The sequence below is a fragment of the Anabas testudineus genome, chromosome 17 (assembly GCF_900324465.2).
Source record: "Anabas testudineus chromosome 17, fAnaTes1.2, whole genome shotgun sequence".
Taxonomy (NCBI): domain Eukaryota; kingdom Metazoa; phylum Chordata; class Actinopteri; order Anabantiformes; family Anabantidae; genus Anabas; species Anabas testudineus.
This window is the reverse complement of record NC_046626.1, coordinates 16,043,248-16,065,579: the sequence shown is the minus strand read 5'-3', so window position 1 is coordinate 16,065,579 and position 22,332 is coordinate 16,043,248. Positions and strand designations below refer to the sequence as shown.

The 22,332-nt window shown below is 40.2% G+C and overlaps 2 protein-coding genes across 2 annotated transcripts; one reads left to right on the top strand and one right to left on the bottom strand.

Moving 5' to 3' along the window:
- The first annotated feature begins 3,291 nt into the window (after positions 1–3,291).
- On the top strand, positions 3,292–5,577 carry klf2b (Kruppel-like factor 2b). Its single transcript, XM_026373781.2, has 3 exons — positions 3,292–3,617; positions 3,865–4,777; positions 4,891–5,577. Exons 1-3 carry the CDS (start codon positions 3,546–3,548, stop codon positions 5,064–5,066), a joined length of 1,161 nt encoding a protein of 386 aa, XP_026229566.1. The 5' UTR covers positions 3,292–3,545; the 3' UTR covers positions 5,067–5,577.
- Positions 5,578–6,735: 1,158 nt separating this feature from the next.
- LOC113171436 (epidermal growth factor receptor substrate 15-like 1) lies at positions 6,736–21,831 on the bottom strand. Its single transcript, XM_026373780.2, has 24 exons — positions 21,779–21,831; positions 21,315–21,356; positions 21,133–21,222; positions 21,001–21,048; positions 20,812–20,907; positions 20,575–20,634; positions 20,365–20,490; positions 20,202–20,261; positions 19,823–20,080; positions 18,479–18,636; positions 17,335–17,494; positions 17,079–17,132; positions 15,860–15,945; positions 15,347–15,419; positions 14,966–15,127; positions 14,503–14,700; positions 14,015–14,179; positions 13,415–13,523; positions 13,170–13,309; positions 12,960–13,020; positions 11,682–11,767; positions 11,357–11,420; positions 9,895–10,031; positions 6,736–8,474 (listed from the first exon to the last, which is right to left on the bottom strand). Exons 1-24 carry the CDS (start codon positions 21,803–21,805, stop codon positions 8,328–8,330), a joined length of 2,607 nt encoding a protein of 868 aa, XP_026229565.1. The 5' UTR covers positions 21,806–21,831; the 3' UTR covers positions 6,736–8,327.
- Positions 21,832–22,332: the final 501 nt, after the last annotated feature.

Here is a 22,332-nt window from a genome sequence, read left to right as displayed (position 1 = left end):
GGTGCTTCATGGGAAAGTTATTGTAAGAACAAGTGCGTTAAGAAAACAGCGTATTGCAAAGATTTAGTCTCATTGTCACTAGTGCAGAAGCATGTCGGCAACTTCACTACTCGTCAACAACTTGATTACTTGTTGATAACTTTGTAAGTTAACTGCACACAGAAGTCAGCAGCCTTACAATTGTGAAATGACACTAATGTTACCCAATTGTAAAACTATTGTGTAAATCTCAATTCAGGGAAAAAGATTTTTAGATGCTTCTCTAGAAATGTTGCTCACCCACATTCAGTACTGTTTCATAGGATTGCAGTTGTTCCTCTTCTGTAGGGAAAGTCAATTGGAGCTACAGGTTGGGAGACGGTGATTTGACTTAAAGGGTCAAGAATCTGCAGAGGACATGGAATCCAAACCAGCTCCGAGGTGTTTGTCTCATTTCTGACCTGTGACCTCTCCGAGAAGAGGTCAAGAAAAAGGAGAATTTCCCTGCAGCGACCAATTATGTGGCGCTTCTTTATGAACTTGTTACAAATCTCTTGAACTAAAACCTCCAGTGAGAAATGTTTTTATGTGTGGCTGCTGCAGTGAGAAGGGTGTCCCACCCATCGAGGCCCCGAACATTCCCTCCAATTTGCCGAAATGAAATTCTCTCGCCGGGTACGTACACTTCTCCAAAGGAAGTGACGGATCAGAATGAAATACAAACCTGTCTCTTAAACGTCATGCGAATTATTGAGCGCTCCCTCCAGGGAAGCACCAGACTTGCCAACTGCAGCTTTTTTTTTTTTTTTTTGCCTTTCTCATGCCTTTGCTGCACTGCACAGAGCAGAGCACGCTGTGAGCAGTTTCACATGATTTCAGACTGCTCAAGTGAAAATGTTTCAGTCCTTTCAGGTTGACATTTGAATCCACCAGGTGCAGAGTTGTCTACTCGAGTTTTTACACAGTTCATTTCAAACCTCCTGTTAACCAGGTGTGGTTAGCATCATGACACTTAACTGACTGTGTGCACATGGTGTACAAACCAGTCGTGACAAGCTTCCATCTGTGATTTGTGGTTTGCTAAATTTAAAATGAAAGATAATTGACCAAAGTGCAATTTGTTGTCTTTCAAAACTTTATTTTTCAGTGTCTATGAACATTTAGCACCTGATTCATTATCTACGTGGTAGAAAAGTTTAATAATTAACAGCAGGAGTGGCGACTTAATCCCTGACTCCTCTTATCCAGATGTTAAGTTTTGTAACGTTTGAAATCTCACAAAGTGTCCTGCATATAACCACTAATGAAACCACTAATGGTCTTTTAGATTTTTAGTCAGATTATTAGAGTCACGCTAGGTGTTCATTTCAAGTTAGGCTGATGTTTCACACTAAATATGAGACACGACAGTGGTACTAATCTCCTAATTTTATCCTGTCTTCAGCAACAAACCAAATGATAAAAGATCATATAAGTAAGACAGTGAATGACCTGCACAGTTAAAAAAAAGATATATAGAGAGAGAGAGAGACACATTCAGATTTTACATGCTGGAGCACAAATGGATGAAATATTAAACAGATGAGAAGCTCAAATGTGGCGTCGAAATATTGCACACGGCTTTTAAAGTTAAAGTTTTTAAGTAAATAAATGTAACGTATTGTATGAGAATGACTTCTCAGAGTTCAGCCGTGGACTAAGTTCCTTAAATTCAAACTTTGGAGTATTACAAAGCGTTAAAAGGTGGCTGAACAAGAGGAAGTGCAAGTGCTCCACTCTCACTGGTAGCAGAGCAGAGCAGACCTCAACACAAGAGCAGGGGTCAGAGTCAGCGGTCAGGGGTTCAGACATCAGGCCGACTGCTCTGTTGCTTCCTCTCCAGCATTACTGGACTCCTGCCGTGTGACGCACTTTCCACTGAACACACAGATCAGGGATCAGGATGTGGAAACCTAACAGCTGTATTGACAGACGTTACTGGTGATGGTCTTCATGGCACCATGAGGCAAAGAGTTGTGAAGAGCTGAGCTCAGTGCTTTTTACTGTACTTGTTGCAGAGGAGGGGTGCGTCCGTCCCTGGAGTTTTATATATATTTTAATCTGCACTAGTAGCACAGCATGTTTGATCTGTGGTGGATAGTAATAAAGTGCACTCACTCAAGAATTAGTATGATACCAGCAGTCAACTGCAATAAATGCAATAAATGTGCAGACCTACCTTTGTTTGTGATCCTTTAATTCAAATATTAGAAAGTGGTGTGTTATTCAGCTGAAGCTTTATTCTGAAATATGAGTTACGTTTATTTCTTTTGATAGAAATAATATGCAAAGAAATTCAAGGATAACCTCAACATCCAAATACTGAAATTCATGTTCTGACTTTACAAGAACGAATGTAATTCAGGACATATAATATTTTAAATCATCACAGGAGCTGATGCAAACAGTCTGACCGTCTCCAGGTCAGAAACCAGACCCTTCAGCAGAAACAGCAAAGAAGGCGAGAATTGTGATGTAAATTTGACCCCAATCGACACCGCAGCACCCCGTCCTTCATTTACACCTGAATGGGACGTTACCTTAAATCATGTTTACATCAGGAGTGGTTAGAGCGTTAAAAAGCCATGAAAACCGTTTCAGACAATCCTGGCGCCTGTTTGGACAAGCCTGCTGTGAAAGACCAAAACCATCTTCCAATAATGATAATGAGCCGAGAGCGAGACGCACCGAACAGGTGGAGGCAGCACAGCACTCACATCCATCTTTAGAGCATTTATTGTTTTATTTCGAACTCAGTTATTGTTACTATTCAACAAATAGGTGCCAAATGGAGAGCCTGAATAGAGTAGAGGATTGAGAATTACCTTTATGGCGCTGAGAGAAAATAAAGCAAATGCGCGCATAAATAAAAATGGATGCAGGTTGGAGTTGGAGGAATAATTAATACAGATATTTTTTCAGATGCAGTATTTAAATTTAAGTTAAACCCATCTCCAGCGCTCTGAACCTAATTATATTTTTATTACTGTTCATCTCCTTTATGTCGTGCTGATTAACTGAAGTACTGAGAGTCTTTAAAATATGTTGTCGGTGCGGCTTGGCCTCCAGCACTTTCTGTCATTAGGCTTGTTCTTTTCTCCCTATTACGTAAGTATCTATGGTTGCTATACAGCCCGTGTGTTTGTAATTTGCCTGCAACTTTTTTCCAGCCCCGGCTCAGGTGGGCCGGTCTGTGGAGTGTGCGTCATCTCGTGGGGGAGGGACTTGACTTTATAGGTTCCTCTGCGCTGCGCTCACTGTCATACAGCGCACTGAGCCCCGCAGCCTGCAGGAGCCACTTTATAAAGAGCTAAATTTACCGAACTACGTTGTTTCCTGAGCTCTCACAATTGGCCAGGGGTACTCGACTTAGAGAGTTATATAGTTGGAGGACCTCCTACCTCTGGTTCATGTCTTTTGAGAGCAGCTGTGAAGAGGCGACAGAGACATAGGCGCACAGACTCTGGCGCGGCTGCCGCTCAACACGACGGAACTTTGACAAGAGATAGTTTTTATTTCACCCAACGATGGCCTTATCCGGAGTGATGCTACCGTCATTTTCCACGTTCTCAAACCAAAGAGAAAAAACCTGGGAAAACGTGAGTTTATTATCTAGCTTTTAAAATCTGCGAATCACTTTGTTTCACCTGTTTTGATTAGGATGAGAAAAATAGTTGCAAAGCTGTTGGAACTTATTTATCTTGAGGGGAAAAAAAGGTAGAATAACTTTTTTCCACAGATTAAGAAAACAAGAGGCAGCCTTAGGAGTTTTTTATTTCGTAGTGCAACAAACTTAACCGCAGCATCATAATTGTTTTATCTAATAAAGTCTCTTGATTCTTTCAGAGGTGGAAAGCAGATATGGACAAACTAGTCTCCAGCAGCTGCTCCATGCTTGAAATGGTACACAACATGGACAATCACAGCAAAAAGGACGACGAGGATCTGAGTAATTATTTGGATCTGGATTTTATTCTCTCCAACACAAGTTGCTCAGACAACACGGCGGAATATGTGGGAACAGTTGATCCCAACATGTACACAACGGGAAACTCGGTGCCATCCTACTCAGCAGACGACCACCGCTCCCCACCGCCTCCGTACGGCGCCAGCCTCATGACAGAGTTGCTCCGCTCCGAGGGAACCAGCAACTATGGCATTACGCGCAACCCCGGCGTTCAGGGGAGATTTTATGTCAACTCTGCGCCTTTTCCTCGCCCGGACAACATTAAGGTGGAGCCACCCATGGACAGTTACGGACCCGTTTTGGGGATGGTTCCTCAGAGCTGCAGCAAAATCAAGCAAGAAGGGAACGTTTCGTGCATGATGTCCTTTGAGCAACCTCGGGTGGCCATCTCTCCCCGGGCAGCCAGCAACATGACGCCGCCTCTCAGCCCCGACGACCTGGGAGCTTCGGACTGCCAGGCACAGCTGTGCCAGCCCATGAACTTTCCACAGAAATATCACACACCGGCGGCTTTCCCGCACCACTCTCAGGCTCCCCACATGCAGATGCCATACCACGCTCCACACACTGCCTTCGCTATGTATGAGGAAAATCTCAGCCTGCAGCCGGGCGCGCAGAGGGTGATGCTCACACCACCTTCATCTCCTCTCGAGCTTCTGGAGTCCAAGCCCAAGAGAGGACGGCGCACATGGCCACGGAAGCGCACGGCGACGCACACCTGCACCTTCGCTGGCTGCGGGAAAACTTACACCAAGAGCTCACACCTGAAGGCACATCTCCGAACTCACACCGGTAAGTTCTAGCTCATATCCACTCATGACGAATAAGACTATTTTTGCGCACAGTGTGACTCGTTTCCAAATTCAGCACAAGCTAAATGTTTCTCCACTTCTCTGTCCGTGCAGGTGAGAAGCCATACCACTGCAGCTGGGAAGGCTGTGGATGGAAATTCGCCCGCTCCGATGAGCTGACCCGTCACTTCCGCAAACACACCGGGCACAGGCCCTTCCAGTGCCACCTGTGTGAGCGCGCCTTCTCCAGGTCTGACCACCTGGCACTTCACATGAAGAGACACATGTGAAGAAGCCCACATAAGAACTTGGGGTTCATGGGGGGGTTGTGTTATTTTTATTTTTTTTTATAGTGATTCAACTGAGGTGTTGTTATTTAAATTGTTTACCACATGACCAAAGTGTTTTTATATAATATTGAAATTTAAAAAAAGTTTTAGTGTTATTATTTTTAATAACGTAGCTGGTACTACTTTGGTTCTAGGAAAGCTTTAGAAAAGCTTTGTTTGCTTTAGAGCAGGCAGACCAAGAAGGGGCTGGCCCTGTATATACTACTCTTCTTTGACAGAACTGGAATGCAGTGTTTGACACAAGTGCCTTTCTATCACTATGCTACTGTAAAACTCTTCGTGACAGAATGACATGGCCACAAAATAGTTGATCCTTTTTAACAGGAGTGAACGCACATACAGTTGTGCAGAGACAATGTTTTATTTAAACTGCCTCAATGTCTGGATGGCCTGAAATGCTTTGTTTTTTCCCCCCCTATTTGGAGTTATGCTTGTCTCTTCTGGTGTGAAAGCCTTGGATCCAACCCCTCTGTACACTATCAGGGCTTGATGTCCTGTGCATTATTTTTTACTTAAATTTATATAAATATGTACATGAATTTTATACTGTAAAATGTGTATTTATTGTGAATATTAAAAACAATGACAACGAACAGTTGACTTGGGAACATCATTTCATGCATGCTTAGTCATTCTGGATGCATCTTGTTCACACGTTTAGTCTTTTAAACCACATCTGAGAACCGTTCTCATAATGTGCTTACATCCTATCTAAGTCGGGGCAGCAGCCCTGCACACCATCTGATCAGTTACAGTAAATAGGGTTATACATGTCAGAATTGAATAGCCGCTTTAATTTTAAAACATGAGCACTTGATTTCCACTGTGATGTTTTGCAGCTGCAAGACAGAGAAGGGCAGCCGCTTGTGGGCTTAGCCTATAAATACAAACACTCCATTTCCATAATTACAGAGTGAGCCAGGAGCCGTCTGGACAGAGGGGCACAGCAAACCCTCATCAGGGAGCCCTTAGACTCCCTTTCTGATGGGTAGAAATTATAGTAGGACATCAAAAGACCTTAATACTACAATTACACAGAGTCGCTGTGCAGTAGTTTCAAAGTATCTGAGTGTGCGTATTATGTCTGTATGGTGTCAGCGAGCATTTGTTTCACCCAGACCGACCAGCGGTGGATGTATAATTACCAGATATAATCATTTAACAAGTAAACATTTTGCTTCAGATATATATAAAATGAATTCTATTTTTATGTGTTATGGCCACTTTAAAACTTCAACAGTTTCATAAGATATCTTTGATCAAAGGCGGAGTCGCCCTGCTCCACTGTTATGCTGCATCTCAATTCATCCATAACTATAAAAAGCGCACGCAGAGTGCGACTTAAATGTGTCATGTTATTGCTAGAATTTCTCATTTAGAAAATAGAGGAAGTACCCACCAGGTCAAAAATATCTGCATTGGAACATGCAAATGTTATCACTCTCATTTCACTTTTTTTTTTTTTTTTTTTGTTCCAATATCAATGCACAAGTTCAAGATATATAAACAATCCATCTTGAATTCACTGTAGCATAACTCTTTACTTTCTTTACAAGAAATAGCTTTAAAAAAAGAAGTAAACAACACCTTAAAAATAGAGTTAGTCAAATTCGTTGTGACCCTGTTGTTCCTTCTGGCCACTCAGTACGTACAACTTTTTTATTTATCACAGATACATTAATGTAAAATTTTGCAGTTTTCCAAGAATATTATAAATCACTTTTATTTAAATGTTGTTACAGTTTGAGTCACTTCAAACTCATTTTTTTAAATCACATCCATACTGTGCAATAGTACATATTACAATGTTGATATGTTGATAAATAAGGCGCCGTCACTCTGCACATGTCTAGTAGGTTCTGGAACATACAGCGCATACATTATGTGCAGATTAAACCTGACTAGTGTTATACAATTATAACCAAGTAATATTGTAAGGCCTTTATACAAATGTCCTCCAACTAGATCAGAAATGTATTTATATCCAGGAGCAAAGATCTGATTATTGATTTGAGAGAAGAGCAACATGCTGGAAGCAGATGAAACTGTGCATCACGAGTAGTGTGAGGAAAAACAAAATGGACGAAGCTTAATGTAACAGCACCAGTATAAACAATGTAGTTTTACACTTTTTCCATTTCATAGAGGCTTTTAGTTGTATGGGAGTGCAAGTTGTTGCTAGTTACGACAAGGCAACCAATGATAAACCATCTGACAAACACAAGCTGCTGCTTTTGGTGGATGGTGCAACAGCGCTCCGGGTGGAATGAACTTTGTTCATATGACAGGAAGACATCAGTGATCATCATTAGCATCTTAATTATCATAAATACAGGGAAATGATGATGTGGAGCCAAATCAAATTTAACCAAAAGCTACATTTTGACTAAAATGCCTATCAAGTTTAAACATGATATCTTTGTTCTTTACCACACATATGCCTCTTCAGGGTTTGATTATGATAAAAACGGTTGTCAATCTATTCACTCTAAAGTCATAAATAGTAGATATGCAATAATAAATTGCAGGAACACTTGCAACATTTAAATAAAAATCTAAATCATGCCACTTCTAAGCTAATCCCTAAATTCCTGACTCCTGTGCTCCACTGCTTCTACATTAAAACCATCATCTATCAATATTTACAGTACATGAAGAGGTTTCCTTAAAAAAGAAAATGGACCATCTCGATCACAGCCTAACAGGAGAGTTAGCGTGCATTTTCTATATCAATGTTTCAGGAAAACTGTTAATACAGTGCATTTTACAAAGTCCTTCATACACCCAAAAGAGTAAAATAATTTTAAAAGGTTGTTTTTTGCAACAAACAGACTTTTGGATAAGGCAGGGTGATTACCCATAACAACATAGAGAGCTACATATAAGTTGTAGTCAAGAACTCTGCTGGTTTGGTTTGCGTTAAATCGCTGTGTTCTCGTAGGATGAAGTCGGGCTTAAATCAAGTGGCTCCTTATTGTCCCTGATTATAGTTGCAATGTAGTTTGGGAGCACTGAACCTTAACTGGTTGCTAAATGTGGAGTCATTTGACATGAGTCCAGTCATGGCTGGAAAACACTGGTCTCACTAATTGGTAACAGGGGCTGCTAGTCATGTTGGGCCAGTGTCGATGCTGTTGTCATGAGCCTGCGGACTGTAAGGCAGAAGGAAGAGGACTAAAAGTTGTGGTAGAGCATGACTGGTCAGGCACTGGGCAAGTCAGCCTTGCTCAGAGCGATGGCGAGCTCCAGGTCCTGCTGCTCCTGGAGCCGCAGCCTCCTTAGCCTCTCCTGCTCCTCACGCTCGCTCTCCCGCTTGGCCCACTCCAACTGCTGTCTCTCACTTCCAAACTAGAGCCGGGAAACAAACGTTAGATAGACCAAAACACAAGAGTGCAGATGAAAATGTCAACACATAAAAAGAGACAAATCGCTGGACACAAGCTCATGTAAAATAAAGACAAAGCAGACAAACTACATCTACACATAATAGCAGTAATTTGTGAAAATAAAAAACTACAAATATAGACATTACTTAGATGAAAGACATAGAGACTTAGATGTCACGAAAAAGCTAAAAAGCAGCACTAACAACTGCAAAAAAGCATCTTTCACAACACACAGTGCGTTGCTGGCGCCTTAAATTACTGGTCGCGTACAGTGGAAAATAATGGCACTGTTCACAATTTTCTGGTTTTCTGTATAAACTGTATGGCTGTTCTGCATTTTTTTAATGTGTTGCAGTGAGACATGTTCATTCATAATCACTGAGGGCTCTAGTCTAAATTCAAACATTATCATGGCGAACTAAAGGTAAGATGTTTGCTGCAGTGTGTGAGAAGGATGTCAGGCACCTGAGCGGGCTTCACGATCCCCTATATATGCAATCAGGACACGAAAGGTCTTTTAACTATTGTGTTTGTAGATATTTGTGACTTCACATTTTGTGACCAATTTGAGCAGAAAACCAGGAAATACGTGCAAATGTATTTCCCACAAATATTCCATGTTTGGATTAATGTGATTGAGGATATTACTGAAAATAACTGTGCTCATAAATCACTGTATTCAGATTATGCAGCGTGGATAGGTTTTTCACATGCAAAGGATTGACCACAACACTGTCTTACAGTCTTACCTTGACATGTTCAGATCCTGGCAGAAAAACAAAGATTACAACACAGAGCTCGATAAAAAAATCCCTTTCACAACTGTCATGCTGCCGTGAGGGATAAACTCATGTCTTGTGAAATGACATAAACCAGACACAAAAAGCTGCCATGCACCCTTTCTCTACTTGAGAGCAGGCTCAGCTGATAGGTTAAGACAGAGGACAAAGAGGCAGATTTACTCTGCTTTAAGCCACACATCATGCTCTGACAGCAAATTAGCCCTTAACCTGGTCTTTTCTATCTTAATATAGGGCTACCTGACCCAGCAGGTTAACTAACTCACCGACTGAAAGTGTATATGTATCCTAACTTCCTGGCAAGGCTGAAGCCAGAGACCACAGCAAGCATGCAAGTTCCTTTACCAGTTTGACGAAGGTAACAGTCAACTGTACTAGATGTTCTGTCAGTAGTTAGTCAACAGCCAGTAAACACGACAGTTCTGTGATCAATTTCTAAAGTTCTTGTGGTAGGGAGAGTTAACATGACGCCCATAACAGACAGGCGACACCTTTGAGCCTTTCAGCGAGATCCTGAGATCAGAAGCTCATGCAGGCAAAAATACTTGACCCAACAGAAAACTGTAGGCAGACTACACTTACAGAGCCAAAATCAGCAAAACCAACAGGACAGTCTTTCGATGTTTTATTCGAGTGTGTCGTAACAAAAGAGTCTCTACTGTCTGCTGTGGCGCTAATGTTCTGGAACGGCTGTGATGCACCCAAACTGAGCAGACCTACTGGAGAAGGAAGATATTTGTATAACCAAGAATCCCTGAAAGCAAAAATGCTAACAAACATTTGCTTCTTGGGAAAAAAGCCTCACACTTCTTGTAATGGCTAAATGTTGCTAAACCTTCACAGGAAGCAAACATATTTAAGCTCAGAGTAGTCACCCAGGGGTGATATTGGTTTAAAAAAAAGGTGTTAACCACATTTTTTGAGTAAAGCTCACTGAAGCATTGATGCCTAACAAGCACAGTGTTGCTTTTTTGGAACATAATTGTAAAAGAGAGACACACCCTTATATGCAGTAGGCTTTGAAGACATGTCCTATATTGACAGTATGATTATGTGGCCACACTGGCCTCATCTCTTACTCATCTCTCAAACTTAAACCAATACTTCATACACCACACATGTAAATGAAGGCACATCCCGTAAACAGACGGCTCCATTTTCTAAAACAAGAAGAACTGCAACAATTCCAATTTTATCTAATTATTGTTCATTTAACTAACCTATATGTTGTATTTGTTAAAAAGTTGCTGAAACACAAACTGCTAAATTGCATCTTCTTACTGCATCAAAACTGGTTGTGCAATTCTCTCTGTGATGCAGACATTCAGATCAGTTCATGAGTTTGAGAGTGGGCTTCTCACTTCCCCATCACATATCAGGCACATCTCTGGAGTTTGCTCATTGGCCAACAGTGGATACTCATCTCTACCCCTCTCTGTGTGGTAAAGCAAAGCGGAACACCAACTTTCTCACGCTGCGGCTTCTGCTGAAAGAATAAGTACTAGGTAACAGCGGAAGGGCAAGTGCTGGGCACGTTGTGTGGGTAGCGTGTCACTTCACTTACACAAAAACAGCCGAGATCAATATGCTGCTTAACGCAGCCAAAGAGTTGAGAAGAGTGGTTCTCAATCTTATCACATTGTTGAACTATTTCAATAGTTACTAACAAAATCATGAAAACCACTATAATGTCGGGATAGAATTAGCTTGTAAACCTATAGTACTGCCATATCTCTGCCACCAGCTTGTCTCCAGGTTACAGCTTCAAAAGAAAAAATTACTTTCTCTACCACACCTCAATGGGGAAGTCATTTTTTTTCTGGGCACAAACAGCCACGTTGGACAACAGTTAATCATGAATGACAGAATTGTTGCCATTACATTTTTGTAATTTCAACTCTGGTAGAATACATTATTTAAACTGGTTTAAACAAACACTACATGTCAATTATAAACATCACAAAACTATTAATGTCGAGTTAAGCAGCAGTCACACAAACAAACAAATCTTACATATATACACACGCATAAAATCATACCGTACCATAAGGAGGTGCAGGACGGTTAGGCACGTTTTTCTTTGATGGGAGCACAGGGTTTTCTGACTTCTGTTACAAAAAAAAAAAAACAACAAAAAAATATTTAAAGTTCACAGAAAAATGATGACTCCAGCAGAAATGTCAGCAAAAACATAAAACCTCTGGCCTCAGCCCAGAGAAGCTGTTTTCATAAATGTGATAAATTGGCAGAAAAATAAGAAATCACTCATGATGAGAGTAAAATTAACAACACAGCTTTCTACAGCTTAAGTGGAAAAGGATGCTTTATGGTGCAGCTGATTCATAGCTCTAAGAGTCCCAGGAGCTTACCTTTGACATCTGACTAAAGTCAGCAAATCCACCTCCCTTGCTTCCAAAAGACTTGCTTCCAAAGGGGTCCACTGTCCCAAACACATCTGTGACAAAAGTGCATTGAAAAGCATTTGGAACATTTGAATATGTTTATGGAAAGAGTCAGAACTATAATGAATTTCAGCCCCAAACCACACGTTCAAAATGATTTCTGCATCTTGCTTATTCTGAAAGGGCCTGCATGCTATTTTCAGAAGAGGGAATGTGGCATGACCGTTTAATTTTCCATGACATTTCGCAAAAACCTGGAAAGCAGAGGTTTTGTTTAACCTGACGTATGCATCTGATCAGCTAATTAAAGGCGTCAGTTGGCGCACTGTTAACCAGAACTGTGCCTGGGTTGTTTTGAAGCTCGGTGGTATGCCACTTTTAATGAAAAAAAGCCAAACTACAGATGGTTACAGTGAAAAAACAAAACATTGTAACAGAATATGTTTGTTGTGATTGTGCAACCACAAGAGACCCCATTCATGTCAAGTACGCAGTGTTTTCTTTTACGCACAGTAACTCAGCTCAAGTCTACAGTTGCCTCTGTGTTCTTCCGAAGGTGTGTCGCAGAGCAGAGCTTTGGCCTGCTGCAGCCACCGGCTTTAAACAACGTCCATACTGAATGAGCCAAAGCAGTTCAATAGCAGCAGATATGAAGACATGACAGAGGCAGTAGTGAGCCAGTTAAAGGACTGGCAGTGTATTCTCTTAGAGCAGGACCAGCAGCCATAAAGTTTCTGTTATGTTTGGCTCACGCCAGCCTCCTGTTTTTCCAGGGTAGGGGGAGTATTTTTAGTTGGCCAGTAGTTAAATGCGTAGGTACTCCGCTAAAAATAGCAGGAACCACAGGAAAAAATGAAACCACAGTGAGTAAAAATTGTTTGCCCTTAATGCCCCTCGAAAATAAAATCTAAATCTAACACGTCACCCAGAATGGCAAAGAATGACTCTTTGAGATGAGTTTCACAATTCGAACATTCTGTCACGTTTAGATGTCAGTTTATAGAGTCACATTCTGGGAAATCTGCACGGAAAAACTGCTTATATTTAGTACAGGGGTGACTATTTGACAGTGACATGACAATAAGTCAATGTACAGGACACTCTACGACAGCCAGGAACATAAAGGGAAAAATGGTTATGTTAGTACAAATAGATTCAATGCAGTACTTAATAGGTAGAACAGAATATTTAGTACTACAAACCCACACAAATAAATATAAGACGAGTCAGATGAGCAGCAAGTACCTGAATCCTTTAGTTTTGAGCTGTTTGAGGCGAAGGGGTCAGCACTGCCAAAGACACTTGGCTGAGAAAACAAAGATGTAAGGTTTTTAGCACTGTAAGTGAGCCATTTTAAATGATTTTACTTTAAATGCATATACTGTACACACACACACACACACACAGTGACCATTGAGCATCACTGTAGTGTTCAAAAGATGAGGTGTTTGATACCTTAGCAGGAGGTGTGGGTTTTCTACTAAAGGGATCTGACGATCCAAACACATCTGACTTGTCTGTAGGCTTAAAGAAATCTTCAGACGAGGTGCCTTTGAAGGGATCACTTTCTTTGAAAGGGTCTTCTCCAAATGGATCTAGAACAAACGAATAAGAACCATCATCATTAGCTGTTAAATAAAAGTATTAACTATTGACTTGATTCTTACAGAAATACGGCTACAAATAATACAAATTCAGACCTTTAAAGGGGTCAGACTTGAAGGGGTCTTCTCGCTGGAAGGGGTCTGCTGGAGCCTCCTTAGCACTGCTGTTGTTGAACTTGGCTAATTTTGACTTGAAAGAATCACCCTAAGAAATGGATGCACAAAATCTGCAATTAATAAATGGTAGCAAGCATGAAGTGTTGATTATGAAACAAAAAAAACAAACAAACTGTGTCACTATTTTAAGAGACTTGCAGAAAAACATGAGACAATGATACAATGAGCATGCACACTTTCAAAACAGACTCAAAACAAAAAGAACAAACACAGAATGTCTGATATGTAATTATAAGGCATGAGCTAAGGCCATTCCCATCAAAAAAAAAAACAACCTTTGAATTATAGGAACTAAAAACGTCAAGAACTACAAAACTGGGGAACAAAACAGGTTTCAGGAGCATAATGGGTTTTGCAGGTCAATAGGGAGGAGGTGACAAAAAGTGCTGCTGTCTGTATTTTCATTATCCTAGGAATCTTAATTAGAGCCAGGTTTTTCAGGCAGGAAGGCAGCACAGTTTCAGGAGATCACACAAAGGTTCCGCATTAGAAAAGAGGATATATTCAGCAGCCACTCACCGCGCTCCTGAAACCTCCGTTCTCCTTCTCAGTGAACCCTTCACTCAAGTCCGGCAGGTTGTTGAAGTTTCCCCCATTGATGTCACTCAAAGCACTGTTGTACTGCTCGATGGTCTTGGTCACCTCCTTCTGGTTGTCCTGGATCAGCGACAGTTTACTACGAGCCTAAAACCACACAAAAGAGCATTAATTACATATTTGATTCCATTATAATATACTCAATGGTTTCCTTTACTATAGTTTTGGAGAATTTTAAACCAAAAACAGAATTACCCCTCCAAAAGTAAAAAACAGTCTTGACCAAGATTGAGGTAAGTACCCAATTTTCAGCAAATGATGTAAGTGATGATTAATGTGTAAATTGATAAAATAACCTTCACACAGGGATACAAGTATTTCATTTCAGCGTGTTTCAGTTTTGTGTGCTTTAATGGACAAAAGTTGAAGAACATGCTTCTGTAACCTGCCGTCTCATTGTGTTCTCTGACCTGGCTGATCTCTTCCTGGGTTGTTTTGAGTGACTTGATGATACTGTCTAACTGGACACGAGCGGAGAGCAGGCTCTGCTCCAGCTGGGCTTCCTCCTCTTGCAGCCGGCTCAGGTTTGCCTTGGTGTGGCTCAGTTCATCCTCTTGGCTCTGGAGGTCAGTCTCCTTGGAGCTGATCTGGCCCTGCAGGGATGTTATCTGTATGTCGGATAAACCGAAAACAAAGAAACACGTAGGTTTTAGATTCGTGGGATCAAGTGTTTTTGTTTAACCATTTTAAAATAGTTATTTTGAGCATCTTCCTGTAAACACACTCAACTGCGCTCTCTGTTTGTTTGACATGTGATATGTGGTATTATGTCACTCCAAAAACACCAAAGTAATATCTGCATAGTAATAAAATGAAAACACAACACAAAATCTTTTCTTGTGATTATTTGCATGTCACTTGAATAAGTCTAACCATCTGAGACTCTTCCTGGCACTTCTGCTTGACATCGTTGAGCATTCCTTCCAGCTTGGAACGCTGCTGGTCCATCTCCTCCAGACGTTCCTGGGCATCCTGCTTCTGAGACTCTAGATCCTGCAGACTGCTGCTTTCCCTGTCCAGGTCATTCTGCATGTCCTGGGGATCCAACAAGCACACACAGCTGTTTGCAGTGTACAGCTACAGAGTGTCATCTTTATTCAGTTAAGAACTCTTTTACTTCAGCTTAATTTGGGATGAGATCTGTCATATGTCAACAACTATTTGTAAAATTAATTTTATATTGTTGAAACAGATATTTAGTTATATTTTTACCACCAGGAGGATGATTTGTAGTTTAGTCCTTTATAGCCTTACCTGAACCTCACTGTTTTGTTGTCTGATGGTGTCCTCGTTTATCCTGATCTCCTGCTCCAGAATGAATTTCTCTCTTTAGGTGAAGAGCAAGAGAAATAATTAATAAATTCTATTTCCACAAAAACCTGTCAGACAAAACGTACTGAAAAGGTGGCGTATCTGTTAACAAGATTACTGTAGTATTTTGGTTTCATGGGAAAAAATAAACACATACACCCCGTTAATATGAACTATTGTTAAGTACAGCAGGCCTAGAAACTGTGGTACATTAAATAGCTTAAATGAATTAAGCTATTTATTAGCTATGTATTAGCAAGGTGGAATTGTCTGTATTGGAATAAATTCAATAAGAAAAAAAAACAAAGCTAATATTACGTAAGAAATCTATATCTCATAACTTAAACAAGCTATGATCCTGAGTCTCAACATTACTTGACATCAATGTCCCCTTTTTTTTAAGTAGAGGAAGTGAAACAAAGTTGTCCTCCTGCTACTCAGGGTGCAGGAGCTCACCTCTGCAGCTGAGCTATTTCCTGACTGAGGTCATCTAGCTCTTTGATGCCTGTCAGCTCTACCGACCCCGTGGAGCTGGTGCTGTCCTGAGGGGAGAGACATTCAGATAGATGAGTGAGAGAAAAGGAGAGTTGGGTAAGAAAATATGATGCCGTACTTGAGGATGACAGAAGGTGAGAACAGAGACAACAACAATGATAATGAAAGGTGGGAGAGGAAAAATGCATGAAACAGATGCAAAAAAAGACGAGTAAAAAATGTTCTAAAGGGGGAAGGGGGACAAAAGGCAGGGAAAAGGAGAGTCAAAGGGACATGAGTGGTACGCAGGGAGATAGGAGCTCCCCACTGATATGTCTAGCAAAACAAAAGACACAGGAAGGAAATACAAACACCTCGCACAGCTAGGGAGAGAACAAGCAAGTGAGACAATGCCTGAATGAGAAGCGATGCACACAGACAGAACAATACAAAAGAAAACTTGGCCTATAATTCAGTGTTCAATGCACCTGTTGAGAAGTCTCAAAAGAAGCAAGCAGTCTATGAACTGCTCAGAAGATGGTTACACTAAAACCTTACTCATTTACTTTAAATTTATTTTTATTACTCAACCCGAAAGGGGCAAATGTTGTAAATATATTTTGGTCATAAGCATGCTTTTTGAGAATTAAAAAACATAAAGTGCACGTGTACTGTATTTTTTATTTGACTTGGTTATTCATTACATTGATTTTCTAACACTAAAAGCAAAAGAGCTGGTGTTCTTTGATGTGACTAGATAAAGTGAAGTTACCTATTCAAAGTTTGAACCTACAAGCTTACCCCAAGCAAATCCAAAGCTTAACCCCATCACCTATGGTTATTCTATATTTGTAAATAATAGGAGACACTTCTAGAAATACATCAGCAACTATACATAGATTTTTCTTTTGTTTGCCATAATGGACCATTGCTAATGAAACAACAGCAGGTGCCAACATTTGCCCTAAACACGGCTGAAGTTTAAAAAAAGACACGTGGAAAATCCAACGTAATACAGATTACATTACAAAGCAAATCTTACGTGAGACTGAAATTTTGTAATGGTGTTGTTGGGAAACTAAGACATTAATTAAAGGAACACAGTCCTTTTACCACCTAACGCTTCATAACGCTTCAAACAGGGACAGAAAATATGACAGAACAAAAGCGCCATCTTGTGACACAAAGCTCAACTACTCACTCTCCGCATATTAGCAAGGTCGGGTCTCACAGAAGAAATAAGGCCCGTGTAGCTCTGGTAGACAAGACAGAAAAGAGCAAAAGCAGAAAAAACTGTTTTGCAAGGCTGAAAAGTCAGACAGTAGAGCTCCCATTTCAAATACATGTAGTAGCAGGGAAACATAGATTCTTAAAGTACAGATGCAAGTGAAATATTCCAGTAAACAGGCTGCTGGAAGATGAAGCAACGGCTGTATTGGACTAACAACAAGACTCACAGCTGCTGCTGATGCACTCCTTTCTGAGGGGGGAATCATGTCTGGAGTGAGAGTGGAGGGAGGGTCTATGCCTTTAGTCACCTTCTGCTGGATCAGATACATGGCAAGATAGAACTGCTCCCGGTTCAGCTTACCCGTCTGTTTAGTGTCAGCTAATCCCCTGCAGACAGAGAGAGAGAGAGAAAAAGCACACTGGTCACCAAATGGTTACAGAGAATGCCACAAAACCATTTTGATTCTAGCTCGGGACCTTTGTTGCATGCAATGCGTATTTCTCTCTCCATCTTTGCACAGTACACTGTAATAAACAAAATACTAAAATAACAGTGTCTTTAAAAATCATATATTGGATATTTTAAAATGAAAAAGTATGAACTGAAACTTTACCTGTTACACGCACGCTCTGAATGAAATGTAATGATTTTAACTGACCACAAGATGGTGGCAAAGTGTTAAAGCTGGTATGACATGCTATGTGCACATATTAATGATTAAATCATTTTCAATATGCAGGTATGATAAAACCTATAGCGAGATTTGTTCTATAGGGGAGAACTAAACTTACACGTTTACGTTACCTATACACGTTACCTATACGTACAGGTTTCCCGTGTTTCAGTTCTGACTAAAGACTTTGGTTTATGATTAGTGCAATATTGAGTGATGCACTTAGTCGGGGCACGTATAGGATACCGTAGTACAATTTGCCCTTATCATTATTACAAAATTGATTATTGGTGCCAATCTGTGCAATATTTGTTTAATGATTGCAGCCCCTTGACTCTATTTTTGTACTGCTGTAAAACAAATAGTATATATATTCGGGGGATGTTGCAAAAGCTTTGCACTACAATGCAATACAAATATCATCCAATATTATTGGTAATATTGGTTATAAACCTAATGTAGCATAAGCCTTGTACTTTCTTTTTACCGTTTCCCAAAAACTTAGCTCTGTTGTTTTGGACATTTCTCTATTTGCTGCTTTCTTCTTTAGACCACATAACAACTGTCCAAGTGGTTAATGCGTTCTCAGTGTTTTCTTAAGCTGCCGTGTATCAAGTGCTCTCAGTAACCAAAAAGTAATGAGGTTGTGCAGATGTAATGAGGACACAAACCATGGTTATCTGAACCGAGGACTCACCATATCTGTGCCAGCATTGTCTGGGAGAGACTGGACTGCATGAAGATCTCTATGACCTCGGTGCCGCTGACGAGGCCGTCATTGTCTAAGTCCGTTTGCTTGAAAATGTCATCATATCTCTCCCTGTCAGCCACCGGTACCACCCAGTTCACCACTGGCTAGAAAAAATGAAAGGGCAAATTTATGTGACTTGAAATGAGAGAGACCAGGGTTTTAAAATAATAGGTAGAGTTGTGTAATGTACTGCTTGAAAAGGAACTTTACTTTATTATAAGTATATACCATATACTATGATACTATAAGTATATTCGTAGCTAAATGAGAGAAACAAGTAAACTCTTGTCAAGTGTTTACCAAAAAAGTTCCCTAGATGAAAATTCACTAGTTTAGTGTTTACCTCAGATATGATGATTTGTCACTGACCGATCATATACTGTCTCATAAATACAGGTCAATCAAAGAATAAAGTACAGGTCTTGGTTTTGGATTAATTACACAGAAAACATAAACTTGTGTCAGATGATCATGAGACAGTGTGAACAGAGTCTTGCTTCTCTTGTCTTTCAAGAAAACCTGTTCCTCCCAAAGCCGCAGATGAAAGATTCCTGCAGCTTTAAAAGCGTGGAAAGAGAAACAAACTGCCTCGTGCACAATGCTTAAAACAATGAGGCAAAACAAGTCTACCCATTAGCAAAGGAAAAGAATCCGTACAAGACAAGCTGGTTTCTTTAACATGCCAGGCTCTGCCCTTGTCACATTAACTAAGAGAGAAGTAAGTGAAACATTATATTAAATCTTGACTGGCACTGTGTTCCTTCATCCTTTTCTCTAACAATACAGTAAGTAAGCTAGTTACATGAAGCTACTTAAGATGCTGGAAATAACGTACTGTGAGTTTTGTTTCCTCCCTCACGAAGGAAACAAGACTTAAATAAATAAAGACTTAAATAAACATTTAGCAAAATTTGTGACAGCTGTTTTTTTTTTTTTTTTTTTTTTTTTTTTACTAATGCATACTTTTAATGGAAAGAACAAAGATGTATATACAATATTTTCTAAAAAATAGTAAAATTATCCTGAGCAACTAAAAACTAATCTCTCTAGTCTTTCATTTAATATGAAAGAGTTTGTTTTAGTGTAAAACAAAACACAACATGAGTTAGTTTGAATAGTTTTTGTGTGATAGTCGGTTATATTCCAATAAATGATATGTATTTCTAATAATACTGTGATATTAATTTTAACTATGACACCCAGTTCTAGCATAAAGCACTTGATTTCTTATAGACAATTAATGCTGTGATCACATCTAAACCCTTAAGCAACGCAGCTAAGGCAACATACCGATGAGCTGGATTTGAAGGAGTGTTTTGGAGAGAGGTTGACGGTACTAGAAGTGAGGGGAGAAGCGCTGATCAGAGGAGGAGTGCTTCGCAGGGTCTCTTTGAGAGGAAACGGGCCTGCACTAAGCCCAGGCAGCACAGCCACAGCACCTGGCAGTGCACCTGCAGACTTCTTCCTTTTAGAAGGGGGGATGAGCGAAGCAGGTAAGCTAGTTGGAACAGGTTCCTTCTCCATGGCCCTATATACAAGATGCATGGCCTAGAAAACAGGGAAATCTGATTATTAATTTATTTAAGCTAAAAACAATAATCTAGTCTAATTTATTATAACAAGTTTTTTTATTCATTAAGCAATTTTTCAGTAGTAGACAAAAGCTTACCACTATGAATTCATCTTTGTCCAAGTATCCATCTTTGTCTACATCACTAAGGTCCCAAATCTACAGAAACAATAAGTAAATGCCATAATGACAATGATTTATTTATTCTAAATTGTTGACAAAACTGTGTCTAACAATGCATCACTCTTGCTTGTTATATTACCTTTCCTAAAACATCCAGAGGTAGCTTAGAGTTTATCAAAACTGGCCTGACTTTATCACCAGACAGGAGACCGTTCACAGGAGACAGACTCTCGAAAATGCCTTCAAACTTCCCTTTTTCATCAGGCTGAGAAAGGAATAAAAACTGAGGATTAGCTGACAAGCTCGGTTCACATCCTGAAGAAAATTCATAAAAATGCAATCAGCTCACCCTGATTGCCCATTGTGAGTCAGATGCCATCATTGAAACACTTGGGCTGTTAGTATCTTTCTGTAAAAAAAAATTAATGATATGATACTAAGAGACATCACAGACCAACATATTAACAACTACATACAGAAGAGAAGTTGTGAATCTTCTCTTACAATATTGCTCTATGGGATAGTGTGTGTTCCCTATTAAATCGCTGGACATTGCACTTTACAGAACAGGCATTTCAACACTTACAAATTTGGGTGCAGCTAAGTTTTGGTTGAGATTGTTGAGGCTGATGTCATTTCCACTCTGTGCTGAAGCCACCAGTCTCAAAGCTATGAAGAAACCCTACAAAAGCAGAAGAAAGCAAAGGCATCCTGTGTTTTATGCACACATCAGCATCACTCTTCACAGGAAATTTGCAGAGGAATTCGATTTTACCCGCTTATCCAAATAGCCTTTTCTTTCTGAATCTGCCAAATCCCAAATCTAAGAAAATAAACAGAAGCAGTTTAGATGCTATTTACTGGATGTATGTCTTGTGTGTACATGGGACAAGTGTTTGAATCTCACCTTCCCCAGTGTACTATCTGACAGCCCTGACTTCTTAAGAAACTGGGCTGCATCTCCAGCTGATATCCTGCCTGTGCTTCCTGGATCCAGCTACAAACAATCAATTTCAAGACTGTGTTTACTGGCTGTTTTTATATGACAGAAAATGTTCATTTGAATGAACAGTAGCCGGTCGGTCTTACCTGTATGTAGTAGTTTTCATAAACAGAGTTTCCACTTGATAACTGGAGAAGCACACAGTGAGAAAGATAAAACTAAATGAGTGTGTCAGCTAGTAAATATAATACGAAGCTACAAATGGCTAGAAGAGCCCACAGCTACACCACAGTCCGTAGGAGCTAACAGAAGAAAAACACAGTCCTGATCGCTAATGTTAGTTAACTGAATGTTAGTTTTTGTTCAGATTTAACGACTAGTTGTTCTTTTCAGCTTTCTTCTCTCATTACAACTCACACTATCCTTACTTAAGTTAGCTAACCGTGTTAACTTAGTTCACAACGACAGGGTGCTAACACGGCTCCACAGCCCCATCTTCGCAACAGTATAAAGCAGTAATGTGGTAAAATCATACAGCGACTGTCACTGCCACCTAATAATGGTAAACAGTAAAATTAGAGACTTTTATTGAGCTATTTCAAGTTGTTACCTGACTAAGTGTCATGAGCGCCGCCATATTTCCTGGTGTCTCGGGAGTGCGCACACGCCCCTTCACCGAGCGAGCGGGGACGAGCGGCGACAGATCGGAGGAGGTTCCGGTAGGAGGAGGACCGGCTGGACCGCATGAGACCGCATCCCAGGATCAGGCTCTTCACGACCAAGTGATGTGACCAACGAGGCCCCGACTGAATAAAACCATCAAGAGAAATCTCGACAGTTCTTAGATCTGCTGAACTTTGCTTTAAGGACAAATTATGTCACCAGGACATTATTACATTATTATACAAAGAATGTGAAGAGCAGAGCAAAAGAGTCAAATACACAAGATTAAGAATACAACTAAAAATATATTATAAATAATAAATTAATTAAATATCATATGGTCAGTGTTATGAATAATGAAGTAAGGTGTCTAACAGACAGCCAACATGTTGTATTACACTAAAGGTGGGAAGTTATGTCCAGTGTAAGAATGATATCCCTGAATAAATTATAATAAAAGTGAGGTGCACTGCAGCAGATGTTGTCCTGTGCAGAAGAGCA